This window comes from Crassostrea angulata, unplaced genomic scaffold (genome assembly GCF_025612915.1).
Source record: "Crassostrea angulata isolate pt1a10 unplaced genomic scaffold, ASM2561291v2 HiC_scaffold_265, whole genome shotgun sequence".
In the NCBI taxonomy this organism is placed as follows: Eukaryota; Metazoa; Mollusca; class Bivalvia; order Ostreida; family Ostreidae; genus Magallana; species Magallana angulata.
In genome coordinates this window covers 86,047-110,234 of record NW_026441818.1, presented here as the reverse complement: position 1 = coordinate 110,234, position 24,188 = coordinate 86,047, and the positions used below count along the sequence as shown (strand labels likewise).

Below are 24,188 nucleotides of genomic sequence, written 5' to 3'. Positions count from 1 at the left end.
TAAAAAATCAGGACAGTTAATCACCAAGGAAACCTGCTAAATCTTTTGGAATTCATCTTCACGCCCTAAATAATAATTTATTTTATTGAAGCAAAGAAATCATCAGCTTAAGTTGAATGGTAAATCCCTTAATTTTAAGAATGCACCCCTCTGAAGGAACCCATTATTTCCTGTCCATCATTCAATTATCTATTTAGTTAGTCCCTTACAAAACCGTCCAAATCCTTTTGAATTCATCCTCACACCCTAAATTATCTTTTATTATATTAAAACAAAGAAATAATCAGCTTTAGTTCTATGATAAGTACTTTTATTGTAAAATTACACCCTTTTGAAGGAACCCAGAATTTTCTGTTTAACGTTTAAAAATCAGTACAATTAAATCTGTTTACATTCATCCCCACACCCTGAATTATCTTTTATTATATTAAAACAAAGTAACAATCAGCTGTTGAAACTTGCACCCTCTATTTATCGTTCAATAATGCGCTGTGCTTGACATTGAAGAACCATAAGATTGTATCACCTTTTTTTCTGCTGATAATGGGAATTGAACCCACTCCTTTTCCTGGTTGATAGCAGGAAATGTGCTCTAATACACCATCTCAGCTTTATTGGTGATTATATAATCTTATGGAGATAGAGGCAGAAAAAAGAGAGATTGCATTCAAAAGACAAAATCAATGGTGGATGTGTTTATCCCAGTTCGCCAGAGGTCCTCTATTCTAAAAGCAGTGAACGAGAGCACAGAAATAACGAAGCAAATCTAAAATCAAACAAAGGCTACGGACACGATTTAAAACTCGTACCACAATATAACAGTATCAAGAAAATTCCAAATATAAACAAATAGTACTCCTTCTAAATAATATAATGTGACAAAAAGTTAACTCCGCTTACAAAAGGTCACGTGATCTTTTTTTTTTGACATTGACGAGATGCAACTGAGTTGCAATATCGCAAATACCCCTATACCCTAACCCTAACCCTAACCCTAACCCTAACCCTAACCCTAACCCTAACCCTAACCCTAACCCCTAACCCTAACCCTAACCCTAACCCTAACCCTAACCCTAACCCTAACCCTCATCTTTACACCCTAAATTATCTTTAGTAATATTAAAACAAAGAAATAATCAGCTTTAGTTCAATGATTTATCCTTTTACTGTAAAATTACACCCCTATGAAGGAACCCATAGTTTTCTGTTTAACGTTAAAAAATCAATACAGTTAATCACTTAGGAAACCTGCTAAATCTGTTAGAATTCATCTTTACACCCTAAATTATCTTTTATTATATAAAAACCAAGAAATAATCAGATTTTGTTCAATGGTTAATCATTTTTTTGTAAAATTACACCTCTATGATGGAATCCATAATTTTCTGTTGAACGTTAAATAATCAGTACAGTTAATTACCTAGGAAACCTGCTCAATCTTTTGGAATTCATCTTTACACCCTAAATTATCTTTAGTAATATTAAAACAAAGAAATAATCAGCTTTAGTTCAATGATTTATCCTTTTACTGTAAAATTACACCCCTTTGAAGGAACCCAAAGTTTTCTATTTAACGTTAAAAAATCTGTACAGTTAATCACTTAGGAAACCTGCTAAATCTGTTGGAATTCATCTTTACACCCTAAATTATCTTTTATTATATAACAACAAAGAAATAATCAGATTTTGTTCAATGGTTAATCCTTTTATTGTAAAATTTCACCACTATGAAGGAACCCATAGTTTTCTGTTTAACGTTAAAAAAACAGTACAGTTAATCACCAAGGAAACCTGCTAAATCTTTTGGAATTCATCTCCTCACCCTAATTTATGTTTTACTATTTTAAAACAAAGAAACTATCAGCTTCAGTTCAATGGTTAATCCTTTTATTGTAAAATTACACCCCTATGAAGGAATCCATAATTTTCTGTTGAACGTTAAATAATCAGTACAGTTAATTACCTAGGAAACCTGCTAAATCTTTTGGAATTCATCTTTACACCCTAAATTATCTTTAGTAATATTAAAACAAAGAAATAATCAGCTTTAGTTCAATGATTTATCCTTTTACTGTAAAATTACACCCCTATGAAGGAACCCATAGTTTTCTGTTTAACGTTAAAAAATCAATACAGTTAATCAGTTAGGAAACCTGCCAAATCTTTTGGAATTCATCTTTACACCCTAAATTATCTTTTGTTTTATAAAAACAAAGAAATAATCAGCTTTAGTTCAATGATTTATCCTTTTACTGTAAAATTACACCCCTATGAAGGAACCCATAGTTTTCTGTTTAACGTTAAAAAAACAGTACAGTTAATCACCAAGGAAACATGCTAAATCTTTTGGAATTCATCTTCTCACCCTAATTTATGTTTTACTATTTTAAAACAAAGAAACTATCAGCTTTAATTCAATGGTTAATCCTTTTATTGTAAAATTACACCCCTATGAAGGAATCCATAATTTTCTGTTTAACGTTAAAAAATCAGTACAGTTAATTTCCTAGGAAACCTGCTAAATCTTTTGGAATTGATCTTTCCACCCTTACTTGTCCTTTACTATATCAAAACAAAGGAATAATCAGCTTTAGTTCAATGATAAATCCTTTTACTGTAAAATTACACCCCTGTAAAGGAACCCATAGTTTTCTGTTTAAAGGAAAAAAAAACTGTACAGTTAATCACTTAGGAAACGTTCTAAATCTTTTGAAATTCAACTTTACACCCTAAATTAGTATTTTATTAGTATATTAAAACAAAGAAATAATCAGCTTTAGTTCAATGATTTATCCTTTAGCTGTAAAATTACACCCCTATGAAGGAACCCATAGTTTTCTGTTTAATGTTAATAAAATCAGTACAGTTAATCACTTAGGAAACCTGCTAAATCTTTTGGAATTCATCTTTACACCCTCACTTGTCTTTTATCACATTAAAACAAAGAAATAAACAGCTTTAGTTAAATGATAAATCATTTTCTTATAGAATTACACCCCCACGAAGGAACCCATAATTTTCTGTTTATTGTTAAATTATATGTTTCTGTATGAATAATCACCTAGGAAACCTCCTAAATCTTTTTCAATCTACCCTCACGCCCTAGTTTATCTTTTCTCACATTAATACAAAGAAAAAATCAACATCAGACCCCAGAAAAATCCTTTTATTGTGAAATTACACCCCTATGAAGGAACCCATATTTTTCTGTTTAATGTTAAAAAAATCTGTATAGTTAATCACCTAGGAAACGTGATGAATCTTTTTGAATTCGTCTTCACACCCTAAATTTTCTTTTATTATATTAAAACAAAGAAATTATCAGCTTTAGGTCATTGATTTATCCTTTTACCTTAAAATCACACCCCTATGAAGGAACCCATAATACTCTGTTTTACATTAAAAAATCAGGACAGTTAATCACCAAGGAAACCTGCTAAATCTTTTGGAATTCATCTTCACGCCCTAAATAATAATTTATTTTATTGAAGCAAAGAAATCATCAGCTTAAGTTGAATGGTAAATCCCTTAATTTTAAGAATGCACCCCTCTGAAGGAACCCATTATTTCCTGTCCATCATTCAATTATCTATTTAGTTAGTCCCTTACAAAACCGTCCAAATCCTTTTGAATTCATCCTCACACCCTAAATTATCTTTTATTATATTAAAACAAAGAAATAATCAGCTTTAGTTCTATGATAAGTACTTTTATTGTAAAATTACACCCTTTTGAAGGAACCCAGAATTTTCTGTTTAACGTTTAAAAATCAGTACAATTAAATCTGTTTACATTCATCCCCACACCCTGAATTATCTTTTATTATATTAAAACAAAGTAACAATCAGCTGTTGAAACTTGCACCCTCTATTTATCGTTCAATAATGCGCTGTGCTTGACATTGAAGAACCATAAGATTGTATCACCTTTTTTTCTGCTGATAATGGGAATTGAACCCACTCCTTTTCCTGGTTGATAGCAGGAAATGTGCTCTAATACACCATCTCAGCTTTATTGGTGATTATATAATCTTATGGAGATAGAGGCAGAAAAAAGAGAGATTGCATTCAAAAGACAAAATCAATGGTGGATGTGTTTATCCCAGTTCGCCAGAGGTCCTCTATTCTAAAAGCAGTGAACGAGAGCACAGAAATAACGAAGCAAATCTAAAATCAAACAAAGGCTACGGACACGATTTAAAACTCGTACCACAATATAACAGTATCAAGAAAATTCCAAATATAAACAAATAGTACTCCTTCTAAATAATATAATGTGACAAAAAGTTAACTCCGCCTACAAAAGGTCACGTGATCTTTTTTTTTTGACATTGACGAGATGCAACTGAGTTGCAATATCGCAAATACCCCTATACCCTAACCCTAACCCTAACCCTAACCCTAACCCTAACCCTAACCCTAACCCCTAACCCTAACCCTAACCCTAACCCCTAACCCTAACCCCTAACCCTAACCCTAACCCTAACCCTAACCCTAACCCTAACCCTAACCCTGAAATTACACCCCGATAAAGGAACCCATAACTTTCTGTTTCTCGTTAAATTATCAGTATAAATAATCACCTAGGATACCTCCTAATTCTATTTCAATTTACCCTCACACCCAAGATTATCTTTAATTGTATTAATACAAAGAAATAAAAACCTCTAGTTTAATGATTAATCCTTTTCTTATAGAATTACACCCCCATGAAGGAACTCATAATTTTCTGTTTCGCGTTAAAATATCTGTATAAATAAAAACCTAGGAAACCTACTAAATCTCTTTGAATTTACCCTCACACCCTAACTTGTCTTTCATCACATTAATACAAAGAAATAGTTACATTTAGTTAAATGATCAATCCTTTTCTTATAGAATTACATCCCCATGAGGGAACCTATAATTTTGCATTTGTCGTTAAATTATCAGTATAAATAATCACTTACGAAACCTCCTCAATCTTTTTGAATTTACCCTCATACCCTAATTTATATTTTCTCACATTAATACAAAGAAATAATTAGCATTAGTTTCCAAAGAAATCCTTTTATTCTGAAATTAGACCCCTAAGTAGGAACCCATAACTTCTTGTTTCTTGTTAAATTTTCTGTACAAATATTCACCTAGGAAACCTCCTAAATCTTTTTCAATTTACCCTCACACCCTATTTTATCTTTTATTGTATTAAAGCAAAGAAAGAGACAGGTTTAGTTCAATAATATATAATTTTCTTAAAGAATGACACCCCCATGAAGGAACCCTTAATTTTGAGTTTATCTTTGAATTATCAGTATAAACAATCACCTAGGAAACTTCCTAAATCTATTTCAATTTACCCTCACACCCTTTTTTATCTTTTATTGTATTAATACAAAGAAATAAAAAGCTCCAGTTAAATGATAAATCCTTTTCTTATAGAATTACACCCCAATGAGGGAACCTATAATTTTGCATTTGTCGTTAAATTATCAGTATAAATAATCACTTACGAAACCTCCTAAATCTTTTTCAATCTACCCTCACGCCCTAATTTATCCTTCCTCACATTAATACAAAGAAATACTCAACATTAGTCCCCTGTAAAATCCTTTTATTCTGAAATTACACCCCGATAAAGGAACCCATAACTTTCTGTTTCTCGTTAAATTATCAGTATAAATAATCACCTTGGATACCTCCTAATTCTATTTCAATTTACCCTCACACCCAAGATTATCTTTAATTGTATTAATACAAAGAAATAAAAACCTCTAGTTTAATGATTAATCCTTTTCTTATAGAATTACACCCCCATGAAGGAACTCATAATTTTCTGTTTCGCGTTAAAATATCTGTATAAATAATCACCTAGGAAACCTACTAAATCTCTTTGAATTTACCCTCACACCCTAACTTGTCTTTCATCACATTAATACAAAGAAATAGTTACATTTAGTTAAATGATCAATCCTTTTCTTATAGAATTACATCCCCATGAGGGAACCTATAATTTTGCATTTGTCGTTAAATTATCAGTATAAATAATCACTTACGAAACCTCCTCAATCTTTTTGAATTTACCCTCATACCCTAATTTATATTTTCTCACATTAATACAAAGAAATAATTAGCATTAGTTTCCAAAGAAATCCTTTTATTCTGAAATTAGACCCCTAAGTAGGAACCCATAACTTCTTGTTTCTTGTTAAATTTTCTGTACAAATATTCACCTAGGAAACCTCCTAAATCTTTTTCAATTTACCCTCACACCCTATTTTATCTTTTATTGTATTAAAGCAAAGAAAGAGACAGGTTTAGTTCAATAATATATAATTTTCTTAAAGAATGACACCCCCATGAAGGAACCCTTAATTTTGAGTTTATCTTTGAATTATCAGTATAAACAATCACCTAGGAAACTTCCTAAATCTATTTCAATTTACCCTCACACCCTTTTTTATCTTTTATTGTATTAATACAAAGAAATAAAAAGCTCCAGTTAAATGATAAATCCTTTTCTTATAGAATTACACCCCAATGAGGGAACCTATAATTTTGCATTTGTCGTTAAATTATCAGTATAAATAATCACTTACGAAACCTCCTAAATCTTTTTCAATCTACCCTCACGCCCTAATTTATCCTTCCTCACATTAATACAAAGAAATACTCAACATTAGTCCCCTGTAAAATCCTTTTATTCTGAAATTACACCCCGATAAAGGAACCCATAACTTTCTGTTTCTCGTTAAATTATCAGTATAAATAATCACCTTGGATACCTCCTAATTCTATTTCAATTTACCCTCACACCCAAGATTATCTTTAATTGTATTAATACAAAGAAATAAAAACCTCTAGTTTAATGATTAATCCTTTTCTTATAGAATTACACCCCCATGAAGGAACTCATAATTTTCTGTTTCGCGTTAAAATATCTGTATAAATAATCACCTAGGAAACCTACTAAATCTCTTTGAATTTACCCTCACACCCTAACTTGTCTTTCATCACATTAATACAAAGAAATAGTTACATTTAGTTAAATGATCAATCCTTTTCTTATAGAATTACATCCCCATGAGGGAACCTATAATTTTGCATTTGTCATTAAATTATCAGTATAAATAATCACTTACGAAACCTCCTCAATCTTTTTGAATTTACCCTCATACCCTAATTTATATTTTCTCACATTAATACAAAGAAATAATTAGCATTAGTTTCCAAAGAAATCCTTTTATTCTGAAATTAGACCCCTAAGTAGGAACCCATAACTTCTTGTTTCTTGTTAAATTTTCTGTACAAATATTCACCTAGGAAACCTCCTAAATCTTTTTCAATTTACCCTCACACCCTATTTTATCTTTTATTGTATTAAAGCAAAGAAAGAGACAGGTTTAGTTCAATAATATATAATTTTCTTAAAGAATGACACCCCCATGAAGGAACCCTTAATTTTGAGTTTATCTTTGAATTATCAGTATAAACAATCACCTAGGAAACTTCCTAAATCTATTTCAATTTACCCTCACACCCTTTTTTATCTTTTATTGTATTAATACAAAGAAATAAAAAGCTCCAGTTAAATGATAAATCCTTTTCTTATAGAATTACACCCCAATGAGGGAACCCATAATTTTGCATTTGTCGTTAAATTATCAGTATAAATAATCACTTACGAAACCTCCTAAATCTTTTTCAATCTACCCTCACGCCCTAATTTATCCTTCCTCACATTAATACAAAGAAATACTCAACATTAGTCCCCTGTAAAATCCTTTTATTCTGAAATTACACCCCTATAAAGGAACCCATAACTTTCTGTTTCTCGTTAAATTAGCAGTATAAATAATCACCTTGGATACCTCCTAAATCTATTTCAATTAATCCTCACACCCAAGATTATCTTTAATTGTATTAATACAAAGAAATAAAAACCTCTAGTTTAATGATTAATCCTTTTCTTATAGAATTACACCCCCATGAAGGAACTCATAATTTTCTGTTTCGCGTTAAAATATCTGTATAAATAATCACCAAGGAAACCTACTAAATCTCTTTGAATTTACCCTCACACCCTAACTTGTCTTTCATCTCATTAATACAAAGAAATAGTTACATTTAGTTAAATGATAAATCCTTTTCTTATAGAATTACATCCCCATGAGGGAACCTATAATTTTGCATTTGTCGTTAAATTATCAGTATAAATAATCACTTACGAAACCGCCTCAATCTTTTTGAATTTACCCTCATACCCTAATTTATATTTTCTCACATTAATACAAAGAAATAATTAGCATTAGTTTCCAAAAAAATCCTTTCATTCTGAAATTAGACCCCTAAGTAGGAACCCATAATTTCCTGTTTCTCGTTAAACTTAAATGTAAATTTTCTGTACAAATAATCACCTAGGATACCTCCTAAATCTTTTTCAATTTACCCTCACACGCTATTTTATCTTTTATTGTATTGAAACAAAGAAATTATCAGCTTTGGTTCATTGATGAATCCTTTTACTGTAAAATTACACCCATATGAAGGAACCCATAATACTCTGTTTTACGTATAAAAATCAGGACAGTTAATCACCTAGGAAACCTGCTAAATCTTTTGGAATTCATCTTCACACCCTAAATAATAATTTATTTTATTGAAGCAAAGAAATCATCAGCTTATGTTCAATGGTAAATCCCTTTATTTTAAGAATGCACCCCTCTGAAGGAACCCATTATTTCCTGTCCATCATTCAATTATCTGTATAGTTAATCCCTTACAAAACCGTCCAAATCCTTTTGAATTCATCCTCTCATTCTAAATTATCTTATATAATATTAAAACAAAGAAATAATCAGCTTTAGTTCTATGATAAGTACTTTTATTGTAAAATTACACCCCTTTGAAGGAACCCAGAATTATCTGTTTAACGTTTAAAAATCAGTACAATTAAATCTGTTTACATTCATCCCCACACCCTGAATTATCTTTTATTATATTGAAACAAAGTAACAATCAGCTGTTGAAACTTGCACCCCCTTATTTATCGTTCAATAATGTGCTGTGCTTGACATTGAAGAACCATAAGATTGTATCACCTTTTTTTCTGCTGATAATGGGAATTGAACCCACTCCTTTTCCTGGATGATAGCAGGAAATGTGCTCTAATACACCATATCAGCTTCATTGGTGATTATATTATCATATGGAGATAGAAGGAGAAAAAGAGAGGTTGCTTTCAAAAGACAAAATCAATGGTGAATGTGTTTATCCCAGTTCGCCAGGGGTCCTCTATTCTAAAAGCGGTGAACGAGAGCACAGGAAAGAAATGAGCAAATCTAAAATCAAACAAAGGCTACGAACTCGATTTAAAACTCGTACCACAATACAACAGTATCAAGAAAACCCCAAATATAAACAAATATTACTCCTTCTAAATAATATAATGTGACAAAAAGTTAATTCCGCCTACAAAAGGTGACATGATCTTTTTTTGACATTGACGAGAGGCAACTGAGTTGAAATATCGCAAATACCCCTATACCCTAACACTGACAGCTACAAATTATGATAATAAAAGTTCTCTGTAGTCGAGGAAATGCATAACATGACATAATTATTGGAACTATTTTCATTGTCAATATGCTTGTCGATCGAATTTCTTTTTTTACACGGGTAAAGCAAACTAACCTGGGGTGTAAGCAGTTCGGCACAAATATTTACAATCACCAAAAACTAACAAACACTGATTTAAGCTAGTATTTTGCATTAAACATTAAAAAAAAAACAAAAAAACAAACGATGGCTCGGCAAACCGGAAAAAACAGCAAAGTACGAAAAAGAGAAAACCAATACATATGATATATTTTTTTCCGGAATACTCTATAATTTATAATAACATGTTTCTGACACACGCATATCAGTTGCGGGGATTATTCGTTGCATTTCCGATTCAGAATGTTTAAAGTGACCTGCCTTAGAGAATATAGAGAATATATTGCAGCTATTTCATGACTGCCTAATTCACTGAAGAGATTCATTAAATCTTCCAGATTCAATATTTAATATTAAGATTGGTATGCTTTAAGACCTAACGTCATGCATTTGAGGTCTCCTATGTCACATTTACAAGATTTTAAACATTGATAAGTTCAATTTAAGGTTTGAGATTTTCCGGTTATTTTTGGTTCATGTGGTGTGGTTTCTTTATCAGCGTGTAAGTTTTATATCCGATTAACACGCGTCTCCAACAAATCAGAGAAAACAAAAAGTGTACAGTTTCGGTAAGATATTTCTAGTGTTGTATTTACATTATATTGTACTTGTTCATTTTCTGTCCATAATTTCTATTCAGAATGAGATAAGTTTAAAAAAATATAAGTAATACTAAGGCTCTAAAAAGGTTGACATTTACTGCAGCACCCAGACTGTTCCATCGGCTTCGTGCACAATTGAAAAGGTTTTATTATTCATGAAATAGGTAAAATAATCAATAGACATATAAACAAGCAGTCAGGCAAACAGAACAAAGCTAAATTAACTATCAATTAGTTCACTACAGTAATCACAAATTCTCCCCTCAGTCCTCAACCCTCAGTCCCAAATCCACAACCCCCATCCCTCAACCTTAAGCCCCCAACCCCCAACTCTACAATTCTCAGTCCTCAACCCTCAGTCCCCAACCCTCAGTCCTCAACCCTCAGTATCCAACCCACAATCCTCATTCCTCAACCCCAAGTCTTCAACTTACTTCAATGTCCGATCCGCAAAGCACAATCCTCAACCCTCAGTCCCCAACCTTACGCCCTAAGCCCGCAACTATCATTCTGGATCCCCAAACTTAACCCTCATCCCTCGTTCCCTAACCCACAGTCGTCCGCCCTCAATCCTTAGTCTCCAACCCACAACAATCATTCTTGCTCCCAACCCCCAATCTTCCCACCCAAAACCCTCGGTCCCCAACTCCTTACCTCCCTGTTCTTAAATCATGAGTCTCAAAACCCTTAACGCTCTCTTTCAAATCTGCAACCCTCAGTTGTCAGCCTCTAATCAGCACCTCTCAGCCATTAGTCCCCAACTCTCAATCCACAACCCTCAGTCCTCAACACACACAATTGATCAAGTTATTTATTAAGATTCCGCCATTACCGATTCTTACTTGTCGCACTTTCATCATTTCATTATATATAGGTCGGATACTTCTTGTTCAGTATTATGATATGCTCTGGTTAAAAGATTGGAATAGAGATTTGTTGGTTTATTATTTTGAAATAAATATTAATATTGTTTTCATTTCAGTTTGCTAGGGGTGCTGTATTACAGAGCGATGAGTGAAGAACAAGACTCGGGTAAGTCTCAAGTTTCATCAATGTTTCATGCTTGATAGTTTATTTTATTAGTTAAAGAAAAAAAATCGCTCTTAACATCGAAACTAATTCGATATTATTTTCTAATAAATGTGTTGTATGACTCAAAAATACAACTGGATTGTGTCTTATTTCAGAAGAAGCACAGCAGCTTCTGGAGGTCGTGGAGACGTACATCACTGACATTTCAAAAGAGTTTAAAGAAGGGCTAGCACAGATCAAGAAAGAAAATGTCGAAGTCCTAAACTCTGTATCAAACAGACTTTCCACAGTTGAAGTGGAAAGTCAGGCACTGCGCAGGGACATAGAACGACTAGAAAAACAGATAGAGGACGTGGCAAAGGGAATCTCAAAAGATATTACGGATCATTTACAGGGGATGCCATTTTTCCTTCAGCCGTGCACACAACACCAAATTGTAATTACAAACAAAGACTTGGAGAATCTGGAGAGGATGGACTTAGATTTGGGTAGTGTTAGCGCTGAAACAGAAACGTCAACGCAGGAAGTTGCGCAGCCATGTACCTCAACCCCTGACCCTCAGACACCGGCGCCATCCAGGAAAACCAAATTTTTCTGGAAATGGAACTCCGCAGCTGAAGACTGGCTCTATGAAAAGTGCCGTAAGAATTCGTTCAGTCGAAGCAGGGCTATTAAGTCCGAAATCTTTAAAGAAGGCATCAGGGAGAAACTGTGGACCGACAGCGTTACTTGGAGTGTGCGAGTGTTTAATAAAATAGACACGATCTGCAAAGGCAACTATTAACGTTTTGTGTTGTGCATAAAACTGTCATTTTATGGTCTAAATAAGACGATGGCATTAGCCCAGTACAGTGTACTTTGACGCAACATGCACAACTGTATTATTGACTACATTTATTTCAATTTCTAATTCGTAAGTAGCGATGGGAACTTGTGTAAGATTTGAAGAATTAACATATTTGTTAATGTGTACTTAGACCCATTTGTATTTTCTTAAGTTACATAAAGATCATTCGTTTTTTGTTTTTGTTTTTGTTTTCTTTTTCTTCAATTGTAACTTCTTCTTTAACTCTGACATCAACGAAAGACCAACTAGTTGCTTTGCAACGAGATCTGTTCCAGTTAATGATTATTATTTCATCAACATTTAGAACCTGCTAGTCTATCCGAGTCAACAGGTCTTTCATGGCCGTTAAAACAGATTCTTTCCTGTTTCGGAACCTTCTCAACTTTACAAATATCATTAATTTTACCTCATTCAGTCTGAGTATTAATAAAACATATAAAATATATATGAAGATTGCACAAACTAACTTGGTAATTGAATTTAATGTTCTAAAATAAAAAAAATAAAAATTACAGTTCCTTTTGTCATGAGGATAAATAGCCTTACTTTTTTAACCTTATCGAGTCAATAACAGATTATTTTTTAAGTCGAAAATATTTTGCTTTAAATGCAACGAATGTTCTATCAGGAATGTTTTTTTCTGCACAAAGTGATTGATAGTAATGGTAAGCTTCTTGAACGCCCTGAAGGTTGTGCTGGATCACCGTATGAAGACATTCAATTTCCTGTGGACTCCATCGCCCTGTAAATCCAGCATGTCTTCCTCTTCTGTCAGTGTAGTGTACTATTTCTAGTTCAGACGAACAATCGATAGATATGCCGACGAATGGTTCATGGGGTTCATCTAAGAGTTCTGTGGTTTGTTCATCAATCGGTAATATCTCATCCTCGTCTTGGATTTTGCATGGTTCAGGGAAGGCAGAAGGAATGCTTTCATGTAGCCTATGCGCCTTGAATGTTATAACAGAGGATAGAGTGTGTTCTGATAAGATTTTCTTTCTTTTTAAAAGTTGTTGCACATTATTGCATTCTGCCTGGATAGATGTATGCAACGCATGTAATTTTCTGAAATTTACAAACCAATGATTCTGTAGTAGACCAAAGCAAGAGATATAGGTTGCAACTTTGATAACGAAATGTCGACTGAAGTTACTGCTAACTAACCGTGAGGCAATTTCTGGAATCCACGGAAACACTAAACTGCCCATCTCATCTTTGAATGCGTTAAACTTAGAAGAATGAACAAGATCGTTTATTTCCATGTAGTGTATGATCTCTAGTGTCAAAGCAACATAATCCTCATCTAATTTTTCATCATCTTCTTCAATAATCTTTAATAGGTAATTTGAGTTCCAGACGAAACGTTTATGGCGAGATTTGTCCGTTGTTCGGCAATCGGGAAAGAATTTAAGTTTCAAACCTTGTACACCTAAGCGCAAAACGGTATGTACATCTCTACCAATTTCATTAATCAAAGCCAACCCTCTTTGAAATGTGTAGGGTTCCTTAAAACCATCTCCAATGGCTAAATGGGTACATAAAGTAGTGACATTTATTCTCCCTGACACTACGGCCCATCGAGGGCATACCGCTTCCTTCAGCGAAGCCAAAAATGACCTATCGGTTGTAACAATTGTTTTAGGGTCTTCTTGAATATCGCGCAAAAGAAGTAGCAAGGACCGCATTCCAAGCTGCGAGTCTGTTGCGTGAAGGAAATCAGAGAAATTTAAGAATCGTTTCATTCGCATTACCTGCCCCATGTCATGTGTAACGACACCAAAAAGAGGCGGTGCAGACATTTCATCCAACGCACAGGACGTGCAATCATCTAAGCATAAGAACCCATTCTCCCATGTCAAACTTCTATTCGGTTTCTGTTGTCCTGGTCCAAGATTTACTGAATATAGTCCAGACTTAGATGAATTTAACCGTCCCTTCCAAAATATTTCATTCGCACACTCTAGCTGGAATGTTCTCCAAGCGGAGAAAAAGCCACCTTTATCTCCGTTTGATGCCAACTTAGATTTCAATTCTTCGGTCAGGAAAGATCCAACTGATCTAATCATTTGCAAAAATGATTTAGATTTTTCAGACATTTCTTTAATTGGTGTAAGCAAGGAATATTGTGAAAGTAATTCTCTTAAATGATCTTCGTTGAATAATTGCCAGGGAAATAAGAGATTACTTCTCTCCGTTACATATGAAACGATTTCCACCCGAGAACTAACTGTCCCCATCTTCATGGTGTTTTCACGAATTGCGTTTATATAATCATTTGCTGATTGCCTGTTGGCAGTATTAAGTGTTTGGGACATCAGTCCTCCAGACACTACAGACTTATAAACGGGATGAATACTCCCATTCATTAAGTGTGGTGTGTCCGCATAAAATTGAACAAATGTCATATTCTCCGGATTTTGACAGAGTCTTCTCACTTTAATAGGTATGTCAGGATTTCGGCCGTCCAGATTAGATTGATAATTTGCACAATCGCGGAGAGAGAGGGCACCAGACATAGTTCCTCTCCTACCAATAATTTCCAAAAGCCCGGATCTAGACCAAAACAAATTCGTTTCTATTATACTGGATGCCATTGTACATGCAACGTGTACACTGATTAAAGTATTATCTAATGAAAACATATGAAGAGGAACCGGTTTGGAGTCTCTTCTACCAAATGTGAAGCAAATTAACACCACTTCAAATCCGTCCGGTGTTGATGTGTTTAACACCGTTTTATCGAGTATTTCGTTAAAATATTCAACATCATCTGGTAGAATATACATCTTTCGAATGTCCAAAAGATAATTTTTCTTAAAGGTTGGTCTTGTTAGCTGTTTTAGAGGTAGAGAGAAAATGACGTCCGATAACTCTTTTCTGAAATTATCGTAGTATGTATATTGCACTTTCTGTATCTGATTTCTTGTTTCAAGTGTTGATTGGAAATCTGGAATAGGCAAAAGGGCCATGTGGAAATCAAATTGCGTTGAAGTAAATAATTTGACGCTGACAGACCATTTCAAATTCTGTAATTGATTTGCATTGTAAGTCTCAAGTTTCAAATGTTTCTTTAATATAGGAAACACTGGGATTAAACTTCTTGCTTTCTGTGGTAGGAATTGAAAATAGGAATATTCCCCTTTAAAATCTTTAAAATGTTTCATAGTCACAACTATTCCATCAACATCAAAGGATTTAGATGTCCACAATGCCTGTTCTGCTCTGTTGATAGGACAATCACGAAGTCTTACGGGTGTATTTCTTCCAAGAATGTTTGAAGCATTGCCTATGCATGCATTGGCGAAACTCAAAGCGTTTTCTGATCCAGTTTCAAGGTATCCCTGGACTTCCATTTGGTCTGAAATAACATTTTACTCAGATAAATTCTTGTCTGAATGAAAACATATCAATCAGATTAGAGCCAATCATTATTCATAGCCAATCAATTGAAATCGAAGTTAAGGAACCTGTATTTCAAGATGTGACTTAACTCTCCTCTCATGGCATAAAAGTACAAAACAAAAATTTAACTTTCACTCACCTGGTTTTTTTTTTTTTAAATATATAATTCAACTAATACCTATCAAACAAAAAAGCAGCACGTATGTATAAACCAAAACTAAATAAAGGCACTTTCCAACACCGAATTACATCTTGTACGGTACAGGTCATCATTACAGACGGACAGCTCGTATCAATAAGAGTTAAACCTAACCATCAGAACTTTGTCCCTAACCCGCAACCCTCAGTATCAAACAAACCCCTTAAGTCCAGAAACCTCAATCTTCAACCTTTATTTTCAATCACTCACCCCTCAACCCTCAATCCAAAACACTCAGTCCCCAACCCTCAACCCACTGTCCCCAATATACAATCCTCAGTCTTCAACCCTCAGTCTTTTTTTTCTTATACAGTTCATTGCAGCCAGGGGATGTGTGACCTCGAAACTCTATAACTAAAATTTCCTCACTTTCCATTCAGCACAAACACCCTCATTCACTCCTTATAAGGCCAATCGCCAAATTCTGCAACTTTCAATTTCACTGTGTAAAGTAAACACAGTTAACAGTCCTAGCCGCAAGTTTCGCATTTTAGTTCTGATTCACGTGTACTTATCATAGGGGTCCACATATTGCATACCAATTTCAACAAGAGACATCCCTCTAACTAATGATAATCATCAAAAATCATTTCATGAATTTTAGCAACACTCATAACTCTTCAAGTACAGCAACTCTCAATTTTACAAAAATATTGACGGGTACTTTATTCGAAACTGTCCCCTTTGCTACCTTAAACCTCAACCCTCAGCCCACAACCCTCAGTCTCCAACCTTCAGCTGTAAGTCCCCAAACCACAATCTTCAACCCTCATGCAGTCTCCAACTGGGTTTTTATTTTGTAAGCATGACTTAGTTGTCATTGAAAATCATAGATATATTGCTTACATTACAGAAATCTTATTCATAGCCAATCAATTAAAATCGATGAACCTTTTTTTTCTTTAGATTTTTAATAAAATATTTTCTGCAATGACCAAAAAAAAAAAATAATGATAATAATAATAACTGATGTGAGATGTATTTATTTCAAGTTGTTAGAGGTGCTCTACAATCCTAATAAATCCCTTTATTGCAAAATTACACCCCTTTAAAGAAACCAATAGTTTTCTGTTCATTGTGACATTATCAGTACAGATAATCACCTAGGAAACCTGATAAATCTTTCTGCTTTTACCCTCACACCCTATATTATCTTTTATTATATTAAAACAAAGAAACAATTAGCTTTAGTTCAATGATAATTCCTTTAATTGTAACCCTACTAAGGAACCAATAATTTTCTGTTTAACTTTAAAAAATCAGTACTGTTAATCACTTAGGAAACCTACTAAATCTATTTCAATTCATCTTTTCACCCTAAATTATTTTTTACTATATTAAAACCAAGAAACAATCAGCTTTAGTTCAATGATAAATCCTTCTTACTGTAAAATTACACCCCTATGAAGGAACCCATAGTTTTCTGTTAAACATTAATAAAATCAGTACAGTTAATCGCCAAGGAAACCTGCTAAATCTTTTGGAATTCATCTTTACACCCTAAATTATCTTTTGTTATATTAAAACAAAGAAATAATCAGCTTTAGTTCAATGATTTATCCATTAACTGTAAAATTACACCCCTATGAAGGAACCCATAGTTTTCTGTATAACGTCAACAAATCTGTCCAGTTAATCACTTAGGAAACCTGCTAAATCTTTTGGAATTCATCTTTACACCCTAAATTATCTTTTATCATATTAAAACAAAGAAATAATCAGATTTTGTTCAATGGTTAATCATTTTATTGTAAAATTACACCTCTGTGAAGGAATCCATAATTTTTCTGTTTAACGTTAAATAATCAGTACAGTTAATTACCTAGGAAACCTGCTAAATCTTTTGGAATTCATCTTTACACCCTAAATTATCTTTAGTAATATTAAAACAAAGAAATAATCAGCTTTAGTTCAATGATTTATCCTTTTACTGTTAAATTACACCCCTTTGAAGGAACCCATAGTTTTCTGTTTAACGTTAAAAAATCAATACAGTTAATCAGTTAGGAAACCTGCTAAATCTGTTGGAATTCATCTTTACACCCTAAATTATCTTTTATTATATAAAAACCAAGAAATAATCAGATTTTGTTCAATGGTTAATCATTTTATTGTAAAATTACACCCCTATGAAGGAATCCATAATTTTCTGTTGAACGTTAAAAAATCAGTACAGTTAATTACCTAGGAAACCTGCTAAATCTTTTGGAATTCATCTTTACACCCTAAATTATCTTTAGTAATATTAAAACAAAGAAATAATCAGCTTTAGTTCAATGATTTATCCTTTTACTGTAAAATTACACCCCTATGAAGGAACCCATAGTTTTCTGTTTAACGTTAAAAAATCAATACAGTTAATCACTTAGGAAACCTGCTAAATCTGTTAGAATTCATCTTTACACCCTAAATTATCTTTTATTATATAAAAACCAAGAAATAATCAGATTTTGTTCAATGGTTAATCATTTTTTTGTAAAATTACACCTCTATGATGGAATCCATAATTTTCTGTTGAACGTTAAATAATCAGTACAGTTAATTACCTAGGAAACCTGCTCAATCTTTTGGAATTCATCTTTACACCCTAAATTATCTTTAGTAATATTAAAACAAAGAAATAATCAGCTTTAGTTCAATGATTTATCCTTTTACTGTAAAATTACACCCCTTTGAAGGAACCCAAAGTTTTCTATTTAACGTTAAAAAATCTGTACAGTTAATCACTTAGGAAACCTGCTAAATCTGTTGGAATTCATCTTTACACCCTAAATTATCTTTTATTATATAACAACAAAGAAATAATCAGATTTTGTTCAATGGTTAATCCTTTTATTGTAAAATTTCACCACTATGAAGGAACCCATAGTTTTCTGTTTAACGTTAAAAAAACAGTACAGTTAATCACCAAGGAAACCTGCTAAATCTTTTGGAATTCATCTCCTCACCCTAATTTATGTTTTACTATTTTAAAACAAAGAAACTATCAGCTTCAGTTCAATGGTTAATCCTTTTATTGTAAAATTACACCCCTATGAAGGAATCCATAATTTTCTGTTGAACGTTAAATAATCAGTACAGTTAATTACCTAGGAAACCTGCTAAATCTTTTGGAATTCATCTTTACACCCTAAATTATCTTTAGTAATATTAAAACAAAGAAATAATCAGCTTTAGTTCAATGATTTATCCTTTTACTGTAAAATTACACCCCTATGAAGGAACCCATAGTTTTCTGTTTAACGTTAAAAAATCAATACAGTTAATCAGTTAGGAAACCTGCCAAATCTTTTGGAATTCATCTTTACACCCTAAATTATCTTTTGTTTTATAAAAACAAAGAAATAATCAGCTTTAGTTCAATGATTTATCCTTTTACTGTAAAATTACACCCCTATGAAGGAACCCATAGTTTTCTGTTTAACGTTAAAAAAACAGTACAGTTAATCACCAAGGAAACATGCTAAATCTTTTGGAATTCATCTTCTCACCCTAATTTATGTTTTACTATTTTAAAACAAAGAAACTATCAGCTTTAATTCAATGGTTAATCCTTTTATTGTAAAATTACACCCCTATGAAGGAATCCATAATTTTCTGTTTAACGTTAAAAAATCAGTACAGTTAATTTCCTAGGAAACCTGCTAAATCTTTTGGAATTGATCTTTCCACCCTTACTTGTCCTTTACTATATCAAAACAAAGGAATAATCAGCTTTAGTTCAATGATAAATCCTTTTACTGTAAAATTACACCCCTGTAAAGGAACCCATAGTTTTCTGTTTAAAGGAAAAAAAAACTGTACAGTTAATCACTTAGGAAACGTTCTAAATCTTTTGAAATTCAACTTTACACCCTAAATTAGTATTTTATTAGTATATTAAAACAAAGAAATAATCAGCTTTAGTTCAATGATTTATCCTTTAGCTGTAAAATTACACCCCTATGAAGGAACCCATAGTTTTCTGTTTAATGTTAATAAAATCAGTACAGTTAATCACTTAGGAAACCTGCTAAATCTTTTGGAATTCATCTTTACACCCTCACTTGTCTTTTATCACATTAAAACAAAGAAATAAACAGCTTTAGTTAAATGATAAATCATTTTCTTATAGAATTACACCCCCACGAAGGAACCCATAATTTTCTGTTTATTGTTAAATTATATGTTTCTGTATGAATAATCACCTAGGAAACCTCCTAAATCTTTTTCAATCTACCCTCACGCCCTAGTTTATCTTTTCTCACATTAATACAAAGAAAAAATCAACATCAGACCCCAGAAAAATCCTTTTATTGTGAAATTACACCCCTATGAAGGAACCCATATTTTTCTGTTTAATGTTAAAAAAATCTGTATAGTTAATCACCTAGGAAACGTGATGAATCTTTTTGAATTCGTCTTCACACCCTAAATTTTCTTTTATTATATTAAAACAAAGAAATTATCAGCTTTAGGTCATTGATTTATCCTTTTACCTTAAAATCACACCCCTATGAAGGAACCCATAATACTCTGTTTTACATTAAAAAATCAGGACAGTTAATCACCAAGGAAACCTGCTAAATCTTTTGGAATTCATCTTCACGCCCTAAATAATAATTTATTTTATTGAAGCAAAGAAATCATCAGCTTAAGTTGAATGGTAAATCCCTTAATTTTAAGAATGCACCCCTCTGAAGGAACCCATTATTTCCTGTCCATCATTCAATTATCTATTTAGTTAGTCCCTTACAAAACCGTCCAAATCCTTTTGAATTCATCCTCACACCCTAAATTATCTTTTATTATATTAAAACAAAGAAATAATCAGCTTTAGTTCTATGATAAGTACTTTTATTGTAAAATTACACCCTTTTGAAGGAACCCAGAATTTTCTGTTTAACGTTTAAAAATCAGTACAATTAAATCTGTTTACATTCATCCCCACACCCTGAATTATCTTTTATTATATTAAAACAAAGTAACAATCAGCTGTTGAAACTTGCACCCTCTATTTATCGTTCAATAATGCGCTGTGCTTGACATTGAAGAACCATAAGATTGTATCACCTTTTTTTCTGCTGATAATGGGAATTGAACCCACTCCTTTTCCTGGTTGATAGCAGGAAATGTGCTCTAATACACCATCTCAGCTTTATTGGTGATTATATAATCTTATGGAGATAGAGGCAGAAAAAAGAGAGATTGCATTCAAAAGACAAAATCAATGGTGGATGTGTTTATCCCAGTTCGCCAGAGGTCCTCTATTCTAAAAGCAGTGAACGAGAGCACAGAAATAACGAAGCAAATCTAAAATCAAACAAAGGCTACGGACACGATTTAAAACTCGTACCACAATATAACAGTATCAAGAAAATTCCAAATATAAACAAATAGTACTCCTTCTAAATAATATAATGTGACAAAAAGTTAACTCCGCTTACAAAAGGTCACGTGATCTTTTTTTTTTGACATTGACGAGATGCAACTGAGTTGCAATATCGCAAATACCCCTATACCCTACTCCAATATCGCCAATGTATGTATACCCCAACCCTCAATCCTCAATCCCAAACCCTCAGTTCCCAACCCCCAATCCTCAACCCTCAACCCCAACTCCTCAGTTTCAACCCTCAACTGTCAGTCCCCAAACCGCAAACTTCAACCCCTTAGTTCCCCGCTGGGTTTTTATTTTGTAAGCATGACTTAGATATAATTAAAAAGTCATAGTTATATTGCTTGAATTACAGAAAATCTTATTCACAGCCAACCAGTTGAAATTGAAGAACCTTTGGGTAGCAAGGGACAGTTTAGGGAGAAGAAAACGTACTCGTTCTCAAATTTATTTTTTTTTTTTTTTTTTTTTTTTTTTTTTTTTGTAAAATTGAGAGTTGCTGTACTTGAAGGCTTATAAGTGTTATCAATATTTATGAAGTGATTTTAATGATTATCATTAGTTAGAGGGATGTCTCTGATTGAAATGGATATGCAATATGTAGTCCCCTAATGTTAAGTTCATGGGAATCAGAGGTAAAATGAAAAACTTGCGGCTATGACTGTTGTATTGACTTTACACAATTAACTTTACACGACTTTACTAATACTTAAGAAACTCAATAAGACCTACAAGATTAATCTTTTAACCTTAACCTTTTACCTCAAACATAACAGCTTAACCTCTACCGTGTGATTTTTTTTATGAAGATTTCATTTAGTCATTTAAAATGATTGATATATGTAAGTTTTAATGCAAACCAGAATAATAGATGATCTTTTACCATCTTAAACGAGCTTCTACTGAAGTAAAAGTGCAAACCTTAACCCCCATGCAGGGTTCAAAAATAAGTTTATGATTTTAGGTGTCACGCTTAGGTTTAATGTAAGGTGAAATGGCTGGTAAAAAAATTAAACCTGAACCTTAACATCAATGCCTGACCCAACCTTATGATCCAACAGAGTACTTTCTCTCCAATTCTATGTATGCTAAGTTTCAATACATAAATATTGTACTTTCTGGTTATCATCACCTAAGTCACTCAACTAAACAAAAAATAAAGAACTATTACTGATTTAATATCATGTGTTCTAAACTAATATAAAAATGCAGTAAAATACCACCTTTATAATAGAACCCATAGTTTTCGGTTTATCGTTAAATTATCAGTACAATTAATCACCACCTAGGAAACCTTCTAAATCTTTTTGAATATACCCTCACACCCTATATTATCTTTTATTGAATTAACACAAAGAATGAAACAGCTCTATTAAATGAAAAATCCTTTTCTGATAAAATTTCAGCCTAATTAAGGAACCCAAAGATTTCTGTTCATTGTTAAATATAAATAATCACCTAGGGAACCTTCTAAATCCATTTCAATTTACCTTCAGACCCTCATTTATCTTTTATTACATTAACACAAGGAAATAATCAACATTAATCCCCAAAAAAATCCTTTTATTGTGAAATTACACCCCTGTAAGGGAACCCATCATTTTCTGTTTCTCGTTAAATTATCACTATAGTTAATCACCAAGGAAACCTTCTAAATCTTTTTAAATTCATCCTCACACCCTAGATTATCTTTTATTGTATTAACGCAAAGAACAAAGAATGAAACAGCTTTAGTTAAATGATAAATCCCTTTCTTACGAAATTACAACATCATGGAGGAACCCATGAATTTCTGTTCATTGTTGAATAATCATTATAAATAATCACCTAGGCAACCTCCTAAATCCATTTAAATTTACCTTCAGACCCTTAGTAATCTTTCATTACATTACCATAAGGAAAAAATCAACATTAGTTACTAGAAAAATCCTTCTATTGTAAAATTACACCCCTGTGAAGGAACCCATAGTTTTCTGTTTCTCGTTAAATTATTAGTATAGATAATAACCTAGGATACCTCCTAAATCTTTTTTAATTTAACCTTACACCCAAGATTATCTTTTATTGTATTTAAACAAAGAAATAAAAAGCTATAGTTTGATGATTAATCCCTTTCTTTTAGAATTACAACCCCAATAAGGGACCCCTAATTTTCAGTTTCTCGTTAAATTATCAGTATAAATAATCACCTAGGAAACATACTAAATCTATTTGAATTTACTCTCACACCCTAACTTGTCTTTCATCACAATAATACAAAAAAATAATTACATTAAGTTAAATAATTAATCCTTTTCTTATAGAATTACACCCCCATGAAGGAACCCTTAATTTTGAGTTTATCATTGAATTACCAGTATTAATAATCAGCTAGGAAACCTCCTAAATCTATTTCAAATTATCCCCTTACACCCTTTTTTCTCTTTTATTGTATTAATACAAAGATATAAAAAGCCCTAGTTAAATGATGAATTCTTTTCTCATAGAATTACATCCCCATGAAGGAACCCATAATTGTGCGTTTATCGTTAAATTTACAGTATAGTTAATCACTTACTAAACCTTCTAAATCTTTTTGAATTTACCTCCATACCCTAATTTATCTTTTCTCACATTAATACAAAGAAATAATGAGCATTAGTCTCCAGAGAAACCCTTTATATCTGAAATTACAACCCTATGAAGAAACCCATAATTTTCTGTTTCTCGTTAAATTATCAATATATATAATCACCTAGGATACCTCCAAAATTTATTTCAATTTACTCTCATACCCAAGATTATATTGTATTGTATTAATACATAGAAATAAAAAGCTCCAGTTTAATGACAAATCCTTTTCTTTTAGAATTACAACCCCATGAAGGAACCTATAATTTTCTGTTTCTCGTTATATTGTCAGTGTAAATAATCACCTAGGAAACCTACTAAATCTTATTGAATTTACCCTCACACCCTATATTATATTTTATTGTATTAACACAAAGAATGAAACAGCTTTAGTTAAATGATAAATCCTTCTCTGATAAAATTA

At 32.5% G+C, this 24,188-nt stretch overlaps 1 protein-coding gene across 1 annotated transcript; it reads left to right on the top strand.

Moving 5' to 3' along the window:
* The first annotated feature begins 10,224 nt into the window (after window positions 1-10,224).
* On the top strand, window positions 10,225-12,350 carry LOC128169962 (uncharacterized). The gene is made up of 3 exons (XM_052835977.1): window positions 10,225-10,264; window positions 11,280-11,329; window positions 11,485-12,350. The coding sequence occupies exons 2-3, from the start codon at window positions 11,308-11,310 to the stop codon at window positions 12,111-12,113; spliced, it is 651 nt and encodes a 216-aa protein (XP_052691937.1). The 5' UTR covers window positions 10,225-10,264; window positions 11,280-11,307; the 3' UTR covers window positions 12,114-12,350.
* The last annotated feature ends 11,838 nt before the right edge of the window (window positions 12,351-24,188 follow it).

Excerpts from the sequence above, each read along its gene's own strand:
- LOC128169962 (XM_052835977.1), top strand. The coding sequence starts at position 11,308 with ATGAGTGAAGAACAAGACTCGG. Across the intron at positions 11,330-11,484 it reads GAGTGAAGAACAAGACTCGG|AAGAAGCACAGCAGCTTCTG; the intron begins GTAAGTCTCAAG and ends GTCTTATTTCAG.